This window comes from Mobula hypostoma, chromosome 11, assembly GCF_963921235.1.
Source record: "Mobula hypostoma chromosome 11, sMobHyp1.1, whole genome shotgun sequence".
NCBI classification, from domain to species: Eukaryota; Metazoa; Chordata; class Chondrichthyes; order Myliobatiformes; family Myliobatidae; genus Mobula; species Mobula hypostoma.
The window spans coordinates 106,743,961-106,760,684 of record NC_086107.1 but is presented as its reverse complement, the minus strand read 5'-3'; the positions used below and the strand labels follow the sequence as shown (position 1 = coordinate 106,760,684).

Sequence of the window (16,724 nt, the reverse complement as noted above, 5' to 3'; positions counted from 1 at the left end):
CAGGCCACACAAAAGGGAATTCTCAAGCCCTGTTCCTGTGTATCATCATCGGAATTGTGTAATTCTGGCGTATTGGGCGGGAGTGACAATTGAGCCTTATGGTATCTACCCTTCTTCGTCTCAATGGACAGGACAGTAGGATGGTGTCTCAGTAATGGGCATGTGAAATACTTTGTAGAGTTGGTTTTGCTCTGTGCTGTATTATAGCTGTCCTGGGTCCTATGCCCGATGACTTGGCCATTGAAATCTAGCAAATATTTAAAGGCCTCGTGGACGTGTAGAGAGTACTTCTTATAGTGGGGTGTCCCAGGACCAGAGGGGACAGCCTCAGATTAAAAAGATGTCCCTTTGGAACAGAGATGAGAGAAGATTTCTTTAGCCAAAGGGTAGTGAATCTGTGGAATTCATTGCCACAGACAGCCGTGGATGCCAAGCCAGTGGAGGTCGATAGGTTCTTGATTAGTCAGAGCGTCAAAGGTTATGGAGAGAAGGCAGGAGAATGTGGTTGAGAGGGATAATAAATCAGCCTTGATGGAATGGCAGAGTAGACCCAATATGCCGAATTACATAATTCTGCTCCAATGCATCATGGTCTTGTATCTGGCCTAGGGAATTTTTGATGGGTGAAGTGTATAAGGGACTTTACTCTGTACTTAACCTGTGCCCTACCTGTCCAGAGAATGTTTGGTGGGATAGTATTGGAGATATATCGTATTGAACTTGGCTTATCCCTGCTCTGGAAGTGTTGGATGGGACAGTGTAGAGAGAGCTTCGCTTTGTTCCTGACGTTACCAATGCCCTCTTTATAAAGCCTGTTTATGGAATTAAAGAGTCGTTGACAGATGTAATTTGGAAATAGGCCCTTTGGCCTATCGAACCCATGATGACCATCATCTACCCATTATGCTAGTACATTATTCAACTCCAATTTTATTCTCCCCACCCCTCATGAATCTACGACTTGTCTACATTAGGGGCACAGTGGCCAATTAACCTACCTGCCTGTGAATCTTTGGGAAGCACCTGAAAGGGAAATCGTGCCAACGCCACGGAGACAGCACCTGATGTCAGGATTGAACCCAGTTCAACTGGAGCTGCAAGGTAGCAGCTCTACCAGCAGTGCCACTCTGCTGCCCCCTGTGATGCACAGCCTGAATAATTCAGCCATTTCTACTTTGTCCAGCAAATTGTATGAAGTGAGATAGTCATCCTCACAGTCCTGAATAACACAGGCTTACCACTCCCTGATGAGCACTGGGAAATGGGGAAAATTCTGGGATGCCTGAGAAGGGTGCAATTGGGATGAGCTTTGCTGTCCCCTTGTTAAATATTCTGCAGATGCTCTCGAACTGCTTCCACAGGCCAGACAATAGAAGGCAGTCAGAGGGATCTGGGGTGGTCCAAGTCCAGAGCCCCCTGGTGGTCACTACACAATTAGATAAGGTGGTTAAGACGGAGAATGGTCGTGGCATTGAGTATAAGAGGAAGGAAGTCATGTTACAGTTGTACAAAACTTATTAGTTCGGCTGCACTATATTTCTGGTCACCACATTACAGGAGGATGTAGAGTCCTTTGGAGAGGGTGCAGAAGAGCTTTACCAATATGCTGCCTGGAATAGAGAGCATTTGCTCTAAGGGGAGGTAATTAGTCGAGGCATTGAGTTCAAAAGTTGCAACTTTATAAAACTCTGGTTAGGCCACGTCCGCAGTATTGTGTACAGTTCTGGTCGCCCTACTGTAGGAAAAATTTTGAGGCTTTGAAGAGGATGCAGAAGAGGTTCACCAGGATGCTGCCTGGTTTAGAGAGCATGTGATATAATGAGAGGCTGGATAAACTTAGGTTGTTTTCTCTGGAGCGTCAGAGGCTGAGGGGAGATCTGACAGGTTTTATAAGATTATGAGTGGCATAGATAGAGTGGACAGAGAGTATCTGTTTCCCAGAGTTGAAAATGTCTAATACCAGAGGGGTAGATTCAAGGGGGATGTGAGGGGCAAGTTTTTTATCAGAGAGTGGCAGATCCCTGGAATGCGCTGGGTGGTATTGTGGTAGAAGCAAGTACTTTAGAGGCTTTTAGGAGATTTTAGATAGGCACGTGGATGGAGGAATATGGACATGGTGTAGGTAGGAGGGATTAGTGTTTGGGTGCTATTGATTTGCTTTTTAGCTGGTTTGGCACAAAATTGTGCTGTCCTCTTCTATGATACTAAACTTGGGTTGTTTTATCTGGAGTACTGGAGGCTGAGGGAGACCTGATAGAAGTTTATAAAAATTATGAAGACATACATGCTAGCGGGAAGCTTTGCTCGTGCAGCACAGGGGTGGGGAGGGGGTGGTGTTTAAAACTAGAGAACTAGAGTTGAGCAACACACATCAAAGTTGCTGGTGAACGCAGCAGGCCAGGCAGCATCTCTAGGAAGAGGTACAGTCGACGTTTCGGGCCAAAACCCTTCGTCAGGACCTCTTCCTAGAGATGCTGCCTGGCCTGCTGCGTTCACCAGCAACTTTTATGTGTGTTGCTTGAAATTCCAGCATCTGCAGATTTCCTTGTGTTCGCGAACCAGAGTTGAAGGAGGTTGAGAACCAGAATGTCAGAACAGATAGTGGAATGGTTGTGGAGAAAGATGTTCTTAAGTCTATATACAAGGTCAGGAAACGAAAGATTGAGCGCCCTGGGACTAATGTTCTGAGCTGTGTATATTTCAATACAAGGAGCATTGTAGGAAAGGTGGATGAGCTTGGGGCATGGATCATGACATTGTAGCCGTTAGTGAGACTTGGTTACAGGAAGGGTCGGTCTGGCAGCTCAACGTTCCAGGATTCCGTTGTTTTAGACGTGATAGAGTGGGAGGGATTAACAGGGGAGGGCTGGCATTACTAGTCGGGGAAAACGTCATGGCAAAGCTCAGTCAGGACAGGCTGGAGAGCTTGTCTAGTGGGGCTTTATCGGTAGAACTGAGGAATAAGACAGGTACGACCACGTTAATGGGATTATATTATAGACCACCCAGCAGAATTTAGAGGAACAAATTTATAAAACAATTGCAGACTGTTGCAAGAAACCTAAGGTTGTGATAGGTGACTGTAAAAGGGTTGGATGGGATTGGGTTTGTCAAATGTGTTCAGGAAAGTTTCCTTAATCGTTGCATAGAAGTCCCAACTAGAGAGAGTGCAATACCAGATCTCATATTAGGAAATGAGACAGGGCAGGTGACAGAAAGTTTGTGTCTAATGATGTTAATGCCATTTGTTTCAAGGTAATTATGGAAAAGAATAGGTCTGGTACTCTGGTTGAGATTCTAAATTGGAGAAAGGCCAATTTTGATGCTATCAGAAAGGACCTGGCAAGTGTGGACTGGAATAGGATGTTTTCTGGCAAAGATGTAATGTAAAGGTAACTGGGAGGCCTTCAAAAGTGAAATTTTGAGAGTACAAAGTTTGTATGTTTCCGTCATAATAAAAGGCAAGGATACCAGGTTTAGGGAACCTTGGTTTTTGACAGATACTGAGGCCCTGGTTAAGAAGGACGAGGTACAGAGCAGGTATGGTCAGGTGGGAACAATGAGGTACTTGAGTATAAGAAATGCAAGAGAACACTGAAGAAGGAAGTCAGGGGGGCTAAAAGAAGACATGAGGTTGCTCTAGCAGACAAGGTGAAGGAGACTCCTAAGGGCTTCTATAGGTAAATTAAGAGCAAAAGGATAGCAAGGGACAAAATTGGTCCTCTAGAATATCAAGAGTGCTAATCTATGCGTGGAGCTGAAAGAGATGGAAGAGATCTTAAATGGATTTTTTTGCATCTGTATTTACTCAGGAGATGGACACAATCTATAGACGTGAGGCAATGCAGCAGTGAAGTTATGGACCCTATATAGATTACTGAGAAGTTTGGATAGATACGTGGACGGGAGGGGAATGAAGGGCTGTGGTCCTGGTGCAAGTTGATGGGACTAGGCAGTCTTGAGGCAAATTAGGGTGGACAAGGTGTTCCCTCGGATCCTGTGGGAGGTTGGTGTCAAAATTGTAGGGCCTTAGCAGAGATACTGAGGTTAGCCAATGTTGTTCCATTGTTTAAGAAAGTGCTGTAGGGATAAGGCAGGAAATTATAGGCCAGTGAGTCTGACATCAGTAATGGGAAAGGTGTATGAAGGTATTCTAAGGGATCAGATATATAAGTATTTGGATAGACATGGATGGTTGTATAGATGATTAGAGTTGGTCAGCAAACACGAGGAAATTCCAGATGCTGGAAATTCAAGCAACACACATAAAAGTTGTTGGTGAACGCAGCAGGCCAGGCAGCATCTCTAGGAAAAGGTCCTGATGAAGGGTCTCAGCCCGAAACGTCGACTGTACCTCTTCCTAGAGATGCTGCCTGGCCTGCTGCGTTCACCAGCAACTTTGATGTGTGTAGCTACAGATGGTCAGCATGGCTTTGTTTGTGGTAAGTTACGTCTAACCAATTTTAAGAGTTTTTCAAGGAAATTACCAGGAAAGTTGATGAAGGCAGGGCAGTGGATGTTGTCTATGTGGACTTCAGCAAGGTCTTTATCAAGGTTCTGCATGGGAGGTTGGTCAAGAAGGCTCAGTCGCTGGCATTCAAGATGAGCTAGTAAATTGGATTAGACATTGGCTTTGTGGGAGAAGCCAGAAAGTGGTCATAGAGGGTTGCCCCTCTGACTGGAGGCCTGTGACTAGTGGAGTGCCACAGGGATTGGTGCTGGTCCGTTGTTGTTTGTCATCTGTATTAATGATCTGGATGATAACGTGGCTAACTGGATCAGCAAATTTGCGGATAACACCAAGACTGGGGGCAAGGATATCAGAGCTTGCGGCAGGATCTGGATCAGCTGGAAAAATGGGCTGAAAAATGGACGAGCTATGAGGAGTGCTGTGGAACAAGGGGATCTGGGATTACAGATCCATAATTCCTTGAAAGTGGTGCCACAGGTAGATAGGGTCGTAAAGAGAGCTCTGGCACATTGACCTTCACATATCAATGTATTGAGTACAGGAGTAGGATGTTATGTTTAAATTGTATAAGGCAGAACGTGAGGTCTAATTTAGAGTATTGTGTGCAGTTTTGGTCACCTACCTACAGGGAAGATGTAAGTGAGATTAAAAGAATAGGGTAAATAGATAGGGTAAATGCAAGCAGGCTGAGGTTGGGTGAGACTAGAACTAGAGGTGATGGGTTAAGGATGAAAGGGGAACATGAGGGGCAGTTTCACTCTCATAGTGGTGAGAGTGTGGAACGAACTGCCGGCAAATGTGGTGGATGTGGGGTCAATTTCAATATTTAAGAGAAGCTTGGATAGATATGTGGACAGGAGGGATATGGAGGGCTATGGTCCCAGTGCAGGTTGATGGCCAGGCAGATTGATGGTTCAGCAAAGACTTGATAGACCTGTTTCTGTGCTGTAGTTTTCCATGACTCTAGAAATAGTGAGGTGAAGATAAGTTTGTTATTGTTCAGTCGTTAAGTTGAGTCCGACTCTTTGTGAGTCCGTGGACCTTAGGGTCCACGGGGTTTTCATGCCAAGAAGCAGAAGTAGATCGCCAGGCCTTTCTTCTGCACAGATACTGCTGCTGCCCAGGTTGGGACCTGGCTGGGTTTTGAACTCAGGACCTTCTGCCTTGAAGTCCAGTGCTGATGCCACTACACCACCAGCCAGCCCAATAGGCAGACAATCACAGAACTTTTTCCCGGGGTAGAAATGCCAATACGGAACTTCATTTAAAGTGAGGGCGAAAGTTTAAAGGAGATTATGGGTCATGTTTTTTGAACCAGAGTGTGACAGGAGCCTGGAACAGGTTGCCGTGGGGAGTGGTGGGTGCAAAAAGGAGCATTGAAGGGGCTGTAAGATAGACACATAAATACACAGGGAATGGAGGGATGAGGATCATGTGTAGGCAGAAGGAGTTTGGTTTAATTCAGAAGGTGTGTAGCTCAGGTGGCTGATGGTTGGGTTGAGTTTTTCCCCGGTCTTGGCAATTCACTTGCAAACGTTTCGTTACCATGCGAGGAGACATCGTCAGTGCACCGTTGAATGTGGCGGGTCCTCCGGATGCTTGGCCTTTATATGCTTTTCAGTCAGCTGATTGGCCTTGTGGTGAACTTTGTGCTTGTGGTCAGGGGTTTTGCCTGCGTTGGCTCAAGGTGCACGACGTTTGCCACTCAGCGACAAGATCTCCTCCCTGCGTCGCTATTGAATTTCCAAAATGACATGCAATCAGCTGATCAAAAAGTATATAAAGGTCACACCGCGATCGATAGCGCACTGGCGATGTCTCCTTGCATGGTGGGGAGACATTTGCAAGTAAACTGCCAGGAACAGAGATTTGGTTTAATTTGGCCTCATGGCTGGCAGAGACATTGTGGGCTGAAGGGCCTGTTCTTGCACTATACAGCTCTACGCTCACGTGTGCCCTCCCGCACTTTCACAGGAGACACAAGCCAAGGGAGTCACGGGTAAAAGGTTTAAAGCCCATGCCTGGTTGTGGTGGGAGGGAGCAGCAAACGCTCGACGCTGGTGTACTGGCAGTCAGCCGCCACGTCAGTGCTATGCCGTCTCCTTGATCGTAGCTGCCTGTTTCACCCGGCTCATACACCTTCCCGTTGCAGGGTTACCTGGTGCTCTTTGCGATGGAACGTTTAAAGGACGTCAGCTTCACAGAGGAATACAATAAACTGTTCCCACCGCAGCAAACCCCTGTGCTTGTTTAACTTCTCTCCCCCACCCTCCAGCTTCCTCTCACTGTCTGAAGTTCAGGGGTCTAACGGCAAGTGAGCTGAAACCTCCACTGGGGACTCTAACCTTGTGCAACACAAAGTATCCCACTACCAGCAGATCAGATTAACGTGGGTGACAGCAGACAGTATTTGTCACCGCTACTCTCTGGATTAAAGAATCAGGCTTCTTATCACTGAATTAAGTGATGTGAAATTTGTAGTTTGTGGTAAAATGACTATAAATTGCAAAAATAGAAGACAAATGAGTAATGGGGTAATTTTCTCGGATCTGATGGTGGAAGGGAAGAAGCTGTTTCTGAATCGTTGAGTGGAGGTCTTCAGGCTCCTGTACTCCCCCACCTCCGATGGTACTAATAAGAAGAGGGCACGATGAATGTCCTTAATAATAGATACCACCTCCTTGATATGCCAGCTGTACCCTCTCTCTCACTTTCTCAACCCCACCTCCCTCATCTCCAGCTCCTGCCTTATTCTGGGGGGGGGGGGCATAGGCCTGTTTCATTATTTTCCTTCCTCATCCCCAGCCTTCTCTTTCCTCTCAGTCAGGAGTGTGGGTTCAAGACCTGCCCCTGTGCAGTTCCAAGTGAATACTGCGTTGTTGGAGAGGCTTTGGGATGAAGTGTGTGCTGGTCCCTGTCAGTGGATAGAAAAGATCCCATAGGGACATTGTAAAGACAAATACAGACTAGGCCTCAGAATTGTGGTGTCAATATTTATTCTTTAGGAAGAAATCTAAAAGATAGTTATCCTTAGTCACTTGGTGTGAGAGGGAACTTGGCTTGGCACAAATTGGCTGCCTCATTATTAGATTCAGATTAATTTATTTATCACGTCATTTGCATTAAAAACCAACAGAACCTAAAGATGGCACCTCACGTCCCTGTGTCAGGAGGTGGGAGTCTGCTGTGGACTCCCATGTCCAGTGAGCAAGTAATAGAACAGGCTAAAGAATCAGTTCACATCCCTCTTTCAATCCTGAGGGACTCCAGCAACTGAGGCACAGATTGGGGGGAGGGGAGGGGTGGAAATGAATCTGGGTCTTGATTGAGAGGCTAAGATTGGAGGATCGTAAATCTCGTCCAGGGTTGAAGGAGAGACGGGGATGGGGAAAGACCTGACTGAGATTTGAAAACACAGTGAGAATTTAATCAGCCAGTCACTTTGCGTCAACTGACAGCTAATTTAAAAGACAGTGGGCTACAGGCTCCACGTCCCTGTGTTCTGAATCTGGTTTGAGGAGGCATCAGTGATTTTTGCTAGCTTAATCACCCTGATGCAGCTACCAGCCAAGCCCTTGCCAGGTTCTGTAATAGCCCTCTAGTACCTTTGTGTGATCCTGCCTACAAACGCAGAAGGATTTACTGCTTGTGTGTACCTGCACTGCATGTAATCAGGCCTGTCAGACTGTCTTAATGTGTGAACTACGCGCTCTGGCCTAACTCTCAATTATATTTTAACAATCTCAACATATTAACAACACTAACAGCAGTGTCCTCTCTCTCTTCGCTTGCTCTTCTCTTTCCCGCACCCCATCTGTCTATCTCGCTCTTCTCCCTCCTCCTCTGCCACCCACCCTTCCTCTCCCTCTCTCTGTGCCTCCTCCTTTTGCCTCCCCTTTTCTGTCTCCAACTCTTTCTGTTCATCTCTCTCCCACTGTCTCTGTCACTGTGTTTCTCTCTCTCTCTCTCTCTCTCTCTCTCACACACACTTTCTGTATGTCTGCCCTCCCTTTCTCTGCCCTTCCCCTCCTCCCCCGTTGAACAGGCTGGCCAGGCATTCCTGGGGTACCAGCGGTACCGTCTCGGGGCCGACTCCGCCCTCTTCTCCCAGGACTACACCGATCCGAGCCAGGATGCCTCCGTCCCTTACGCACCGTACGTCTCCGGCGACGAGATGGAGCCGCCTGGGTCCTACCAGCAGCCGCTGCCGACGGCCCCCTACAGCACCAGCTCAGACGGATACCAGTCGCAGGGCTACTGAAGCGCGTCCGCGATGAGGGCGGAGTACATGAGGCCCTCGCACGGGGTGGGGGCAGATACACATTTTACTGGGCAACTCTTGACGAAAGCAGGAGGACGCTCCAACACGTGTGAGCCATCAGTGTGTCTGAAGTAGTTAGGACAGGCTGTAATCTCCTTGTGTTTGAGTCGCACTTTTTAAATCTCTGACGTCCGGAGGGTGGACAGTTTCCGGTTTCCTGGCAGAACCTCGGGTCAGGTGGTGGGCAATGTATATTAAATGAACAAAATATATATTTATTTATTCTTGTTTTGTGGCTGCTGTTAGAGTAATCCCCCTCTAAAGTTCACCTTACTTTCTGTTGGGATTGGGTGTGTGTGTTTGTGGGGAGGGAATTCTGAATCACTGATGCCCGATGAGGGGCGGGCGGGGGGAGGCTACAGAATGCTTGGGGGTTTCCCAGAGGTACCTGAGGCAAGTTGGGTTATTACTGCTCCTTAAGGACACATGCAATCGTTTGGGTGGGGGCAAGGGTTGGGGGAGAAAGCAGAGTCCCTCTCAGAGGGCTTCTGCCCCCACTGCCGATAGACCCTAACCCCCTCCAAGCTGAGGACTTCGGCTGGGATGGGAACAAGGAGTCGGCTATGTGGGTAACAACTGGAACCGGCCTTTGGGTTTTGGGCCTGAGGCAGTGTCCACGCTCCCTTGGTTCGCTCAGCACAGCCCCTCATTGCGAGAAGTGGTACTGACAGGGAGGAGGTTATGGGGTCTGAGGCAAGGGACCGAGTGGACCCCCTCCATTGATAGGGAGGTACTGACGGGAGATGCTCAGTACTGCAGCACAGCTGGGAGGCTCTATTAAAGGATGTATTGTAGGTGACAGGGTCCGGGGAACCCGTTACTCAGGTGGGCTGGAACAGTCTGGTACAAGTCTGGGATGGTGGTCCTTTGCATGGGAGTTGAGAGTTACCTTCTGCAATGGGCTGGAGGTCCCTGGATGGTATTCTCTAATCCTTCCTCCCGGGGATTTGAGAGCGAAAGGTTGAGAACTCTTCCCCCAGGGCCAACTGGAACTGTTGGCAGTCGGTGCTGATGTGCAATGTGGGATGGTGTGGCTGCGGGTTCTCCTGCCTCGCTCAGTGACACCCGTTGCGTCGAATAGCAGGGTCTTCAGTCCTTTGTCCTGTCCCCTCAATCTGTTAGACCGTAGACGACGTTAACCTTGGCTCCATTCAGTTCCCCCGATTTGTTTAGCCAGTGAAACTCTATCACCGTTTTGAAATACTCAGTGAGCCTGAGGAAAGCTCGTGGGAGGAGTGGAAATGATATCCGATTCCTTCCCCACTCTGTGTGAAGGCTACACACCCCACATCATCCTGAGCGGCCTGGCACTCAGTTTAACCTTGTCCCCTTTTATTCTGGCCCGGCCCAACACCGGAGGATATAGTTCTGTCTGTTTACCGTACTGCACCATGTAATCAGTATAAACACCTCAGCCAGACAATTGGTGGGGAAAACCAGTCTCTGAGATCACCTCTTCCATGTTGATCCCATCGTGTGCTCTGACCATTTGTGTGTTGGAGCAGGGACAAGGTTTGGAGCCAGGTTTTCGGGCAGGGCTGGCTTGCTGATCGACCCAGGCGGTAGACTGATTCAGAACCACTGATTGGCAAGCGTCGACCTAGAGCAGTCAGCACGAAATGGTCCTGTGCAGCCAAGAGGCCCATGGATCAAAGCTCTTACACCCGTTATCAGCTGGAGAGCAAGATCCCAGGATCCTATTTACCGCCATCCTCTTGAGGGATGGGAGGGAGAATTATATACAACGAACCAATTAGTCTTCGTGGTGCAAGGGAGAAGATCAATAGCATTGGTTGTAGTAGGCCGAGGGTTGGTTAGCTGGATCTCCACAGCACACTAAGCCTGCACTGTTAAACAAAACGCAGAAGATTGGGGCTTGATGGCAAGGTCCGAAAAAGGGGGGGCTGCCTGTCTAAATATTACTGTCTTATCAAACCTCGTTCTACAGATTGCCTAGTATTCTGTGTATAGACTGGGAACAGTTGCAACTTTAAACAGATCCTTAAAAGTGTATAAATCTGTATTTCATATAGTATTTTACTGTTGTATTTAAAAAAAATACATTTTTTTGTGTTACTATGTATACGGGCTAGGCCCAGGCCTTCTGAGGTGATAGGGGTGGGTGAAGGCATCAGAATCATCTGTATGCAGGGGTTCCCAACCTTTTTTTATGCCATGGACCAATGCCATTAAGCAAGGGGTCCATGGACTCCAGGTTGGAACCCCCTGCCTGTATGTAAAAGGTAACTTATTGAAAACCATGTTGTCTGATGTTTTGTCCACAGGGGCAGATCAGGAGCATCAGAGCTTGAGGTGGGACTAATGACCATTTCCCAGGTTGATTGGGGGGAGGTGGGGTAACACACTTGGAGGCTGTGTGTGTCAAGAGTGTTCGCTATCACTGGCCAGTGGGGAGTGTTGAGGCAGGTCCTGGAAGTGTGGAGATGGACGACCATGAAACTCTTCCCCCAAGGAGGACAAAAGGCACACCTGCTATGTATGTTCAGAGCCTCGTCTCTCCCGATCATTTCCACTTAAGCTATGATAGAGAACTGGAGTGATCCTCTAGCAGTGATCTGGGTACTTATCACTCTCATCTCCTAGGCAGAAGGTTGTGGGTTTCAGCACCTCCCTAGAAAGAGCACTATAGTACCAGGGTACCACCTCTAAACCAGCACCCACTCTCCCAAATTCAGGTACAGAGAAAAGATCGTATGGACATTACCCTGAACGGGATTCTATTCAAACATTTCTCGCTCCAAACCACTAAAACTGATTGGCCATTACCATGCTTCCACCTGTGCACTGATTGGCTGCTATCCCTCCAATGACCAAACTTTGATTTGTTTGTAAAGAGCTTGCGGGGCATTCCAAAAGGGACGTGGAAGGTGCTATGCATTTATAAACACAGATCCTGCAGGTGCAGGAAGTCTTGAAGGAACACGCACCAAATACTGGAGGAGCTCAGTAAGTCAGGGAGCATCTATGCAGGGGAATAAACAGTCGATGTTTCTGGTTGAGACCCTTCATCAGGACTGGATGAAGCGTCTGACTCAAGTGTCGACTCTTTATTCCTCTCCATAGATGCTGCCCGACCTGCTGTGTTCCTCCGGTGTTTTGTGTGTGTTGCTCTGGAACAAGTTGATGCAACAGGCTGGGGGATTGCCCTTGCCAGCAGTTACCTCGGCCAATGGGGGGGGGTGGGGGGTTATGAGACTTACGAAAGGCAAGGGTGGTGGGTGGGAGATGTGGAACAGCAGTGGGATCTATCCGAGTGTGTGTGATTTGCCTGCGAGGTGCGAATCTTCCCATTACCTCAAACACCCATATCACCCCGGCCAATACCCGGTGCACAGATTGGAACAGTTTCCTTGTGATGCCAGACTCGCCCGCCATCAGAGAGAGCACTGCACTAGCCACTAAATTATTGCCGAACAAGTGTAGCATTCTGTGTATAGACGTCATGGTGTGTATATGGAGCCCTCGTGGCTTTAAATATCGTTTTCGCTGTGTGTCCCCCTCACAGCGCAGCCTGTGTTTGTGGTACATTGAGACGATAGCAAATATTTAACTGTAAAATTGTGATTCTCAATAAAGATGTTTGAGGTAGTAAACTGTTTCCTGTTCACCTTGAATTTAAACAAATGCAGAAAATACCTTAACACACAGGTCAGGCAGTACCTGTGGGGAGAGAAAAAGTGAATGTTTTGAGTCGGAACTGGCAGAGATTAAAAGAAACATTAATCTACAGAGAAGTTTGGGGCGTATTGGCAGGACTGGGTAGGGGCAGACTAGTTTAAATAGACTACTGAGAGCAGTTAGCAGGTGATTTATGCTTCTGTGTTCTGTTAGCAAGTGGGTTGTGGGACATCTCCCATCAGGCCGCATCAACGAAGAAAGACCGGGCCAGATTGATAACTTGCAGTATCCATTCTGATACAGACCGGAGAAGTGAGTTGCCGAAAGTTGGCAACTTCGTTAAGTGGTCCTGCAGGCTGTGAAAGTGTCCAGGTAGAAGATACGTTGTTCTTCAATGTAGGAACTGCCACCTCTCCAATTCTCCCTGGTAAAAGTGGTAGGTAATTCCTGAGGGGAAGTTCTGGCTACCAATGATTTGGGGAGTTGCAAGAGGCCAGAACTTGGAGAACACAGGCAGCACTGGTTTGTCTGACCTAATGTTCAAAGAGACGGGAGGCAGACCAGAAAAAAAGGGAAACCATTAAGTTTGAAGGTAACATGGGCAGTGATAAGGATTTCAACACCAAAGAGCAGAGGCAAGGGAGAGGTGGGAATAGCCAGGCTGTTCTCATTCAGTCACTGAACACGTTCGTGCTCTGGTCAGTTAGTGCACCCAGCCCATGCTCTTTTCTCACTGCTGTCATCAGGAAGGAGGTAAAGAAGACTCAGGACTCACCCCCACCAGGATCAGGAACAGTTATTACCATCAGGCTCTTGAATCACTCGCTCCATCACTGAAGGACTCTTCATCTCACCTGGATATTTTTTTATTATTGTATGTTTTCTTTTTGTCTTTGCAGTTTGTTGTCTTTTACACCCTTGTTGCCCACACTGTCTGTGCAGCCTCTCATTTATTCTATTATGGTTATTGAGAATGCCCACAAGAAAAAATCTCATGGTTTCATATATGTACTTTGATAATAAATTTACTTTGAACGAATTCTAATTGAAATTGAATGGATGGGTGACCCCCCCCCCCTACTGTCTCTGGAACAGTGACAGACATCTCTGGCACTGCTTCCACTAGCAATAAGGGTTAGCAGCCAGAAGGTTAAGGTGACTGACAAAGGCTGAGATGGCAAACGCGAGTTGTGATCTTGGGTAAGTGGAAGCAGACTCAAGATCGAAACATTTCGTGAGGAAGTCAGGCAAGTCTTTGAAAAGGAGAAGAGCTGTGAGAGGAGGCTATTGGAATTAACGGGGGAGCTCATTTGAAGCGTTAGCACCAAGTTGAATGACCTTGATCTATTTCTATTTGAAGCAGAGGTAGACTGCAACCAAAGGTCTGTCCACTGGAGGGAGCCAAAAGCCACTTTACTGAATGAGGGTGTATTTCTGGCCTTTACCCTATCTCACGAAGAGTCACACATTATGGACATGGCCCGTCAGACCAACTGGTCCATACCAATCAAGCTGGTCTCATGTGCCACGTTTAACTCGTATCCCTCTACATGGCTATGCCTTGTCCATTGATGCTGCCTGACCTACTGAGCTTCTATAGCCTTTTGTAGGCGATCCTTGATAGCCTGGTTACAATTCACATCTTTGAGTCATTAGATCATTGATTCAAACCCCTGTGGTTGGTGGAGCCATAGGAGGGGTATTGAATAGAGGGAGATTAGTGATGAGGAGACATTTTCCACAGTGAATTATGGTTAGGAAGGCAACAATGGTAGAAGCAGATTCAACAGTATTAACATCTCAGCCCCTCAACTGCCTAGTTTGAGAATCTAAGACCTCCCTGCTGTCTAAGACTACCAACCCCACCATATATATATAGCCAGTGTCCATTGAGACCACCACCTACCAAGCACAATCTGCCCAAGAATTGTCTCACCCCACCAGTCTCCAAGGGAAGATGGGACTTCTCTGGGATTGAATTTAAGAGCAGGGAGGTTACACTGGAACTGTACAGGGTACTGGTGAGACTGTACCTGGAGTACTGCATGCAGTTCTGGTCTTACTTGAAGGACATGCTGGCTTTGGAGCATTGCAGAGGAGGTTCACCAGGCTGATTCCAGAGATGAGGTTAGACTGCCAGGAGAGATCAAGTCGCCTAGGACCATACCCACTGGAATTCAGAAGGATGAAAGATCTTATAGAAACACAAAATTATGAAAGGGACAGATAAGATAGAGGCAGGAAAGTCATTTCCACTGGTAGGTGAGACTAGAACTAGGGGACATAGCCTAAAGATTTGGGGGAGTAGATTTAGGATGGAGATGAGGAGGAACTGCGTTTCCCAGAGTGTGGTGAATCTGTGGAATTCTCTGCCCAATGAAGCAGTGGGGGCTACCTCAGTAAATATATTTAAGACAAGGTTGGATAGATTTTTTGCATAGTGGGGGAATTAAGGGTTATGGGGAAAAGGCAAGTAGATGGAGATGAGTCTGTGGTCAGATCAGCCATGATCTTATTGAATGGCGGAGCAGGCTTGATGACCCAGACGGCCGACTCCTGCTCCTATTTCTTATGACACACCCATCCAGTTGCTGCCCGTTCCTCTCCTCCATCAACTTAGAACACAGAACAGTGCACCACAGTTACACTGAACTAATCAAACTAGTAATTAAATGCCTAAATAAACTAGTCCCTTATGCTTACACAATGTCCATATCCCTCATTCCCTGTACATGCCTGTGTCTATTTATGAGCTGCAAACACCCCTCTCACTCAGTGATACAGCACGGAGTATTCCCTTCCGGCTGCACCATCCCAGCAACCCCATAACCCCGATTAACCCTAACCTAACCGTGGGACAATTGACTATGACAAATTAACCTACCCAGTATCTCTTTGGACCATGGGAAGAAACCAGAACACCCGGAGAAAACCCACACATTCCACAGGAAGACGTACAGAGACTCCTTACAGAACAGCATTGGAATTGAACTCCGAAACACCCCAAGCTTCAAGAGCATTGCACTAACTGCTATGCTACATATTTGTCTTCACCACATGGAAGCACCTTCCAGACACCCACCAGCCGTGTAAAACAAATAACGCCTCCAGAGATTTCCTTTGAAACCCACGCAGTCACAGGGAGAATGTACAAAACTGGAATTGAACCAGTGGAAGTGAGTGTAGTTGCTATTATGAAGAAGGTACTTGACAAGCTGAAAGATCTGAAGGTCGATAAATCATCTGGACCAGATGAACTAAATCCCAGGCTTCTGAAGGAGGCATCTGAAGTGATTGTGGAAGCATTAATGATCTTTCAAGAATCACTAGATTCTGGAATAATTCTGGAGAACTGGAAAACTGCAAATGTCACTCCACTCTTTAAGAAGGAAGGGAGACAAAAGACAAGAATTTATAGGCCAGTTGGCCTGATTTCAGTAGTTGGGAAGATGTTGGAGTCCAGTATTAATGCTGAAGTGTTATAAAACACTGATGCGGCCTCACTTGGGCATTTTCGGGCACCTTTTCTAAGAAAGGATGTGCTGACATTGGGGTCAAATGAACTTCAAGAGAAGGATCGCAGGAATGAAGGGGTTAGCGTATGAGGTGCGTTTAATAGTTCTGCACCTGTGGGGGGGTAGAGGGGGCAGAGGGAAAATCTGTGTGTGTGTGAGGAAGACTGTGTGTGAATGAGTATGTGAGGGATGGGTGGTAGAGACATGCACTAACTCTCAAGCAGATTCCTCAGGAATTCAGCCAAGGGGAGAGTTGGTAACAGAGCCTGCTGCAAGTGGAACTGCTCTGTGTGTAACGAGAGGACACAGGTCAACACTGTTGTCTCAGAACAGAGCAGAGCAGTCGGCTGCATGGCCCCACTGTCGAATAGTGGCCACCAAATTCACTAACTTCTGTTTCGTGTAGATATACCGCGCCTCAGGACACAGGAAGCAGACTGCCGGGGAAGCTATCTGAGGAGCTTTATTCCAAGTGACTGTACACAATTTTATTTTGGTCTCCCTGTCCTCAGTGGCGTAGGGGCGAACGGCGTCAGTGTGGTTCTGGTGAGGCATGGCTGCACTCCTCACTGTGCACCATCCTCCTCCTCATCATCGTCATCCTCCTCCTCGTCGTCCTCTTCCTCCTCGGAGCTGAAGGTGCCGTCGGGCAGGCTGTAGACACGGATGACTTGCTGTTGAAGGAAGAGGGGAAGGGAAAGGTGAGTCCAGCTCTGGGCTCAGCGACCACAATGCAACCAAGAAGCACCCACGAAGCACCCACACCATGGAGAAGAGG

General features: G+C 47.6%; 2 protein-coding genes across 4 annotated transcripts in view; one reads left to right on the top strand and one right to left on the bottom strand.

Annotated features, from left to right (window-relative positions):
* Positions 1 to 13,399, top strand: part of LOC134354081 (synaptogyrin-1-like) — a 56,346-nt gene extending 42,947 nt beyond the window's left edge. Inside the window, exon 4 of one of the 2 annotated variants that reach the window (XM_063062826.1) lies at positions 8,517 to 13,399. In XM_063062826.1, coding sequence (XP_062918896.1) covers positions 8,517 to 8,732 — 216 coding nt within the window. In that variant the 3' untranslated portion in view covers positions 8,733 to 13,399. Of the gene's footprint in view, positions 1 to 6,623 lie in introns of both variants that reach the window. The other variant, XM_063062828.1, reaches the window with a different exon arrangement.
* Positions 13,400 to 16,391: 2,992 nt separating this feature from the next.
* Positions 16,392 to 16,724, bottom strand: part of eif3d (eukaryotic translation initiation factor 3, subunit D) — a 31,942-nt gene continuing 31,609 nt past the window's right edge. For both annotated transcript variants that reach the window (XM_063062824.1, XM_063062825.1), the window contains exon 15: positions 16,392 to 16,620. In XM_063062824.1, the coding sequence (XP_062918894.1) occupies positions 16,513 to 16,620 (108 nt within the window). In that variant the 3' untranslated portion in view covers positions 16,392 to 16,512. The remainder of the gene's footprint in view (positions 16,621 to 16,724) is intronic.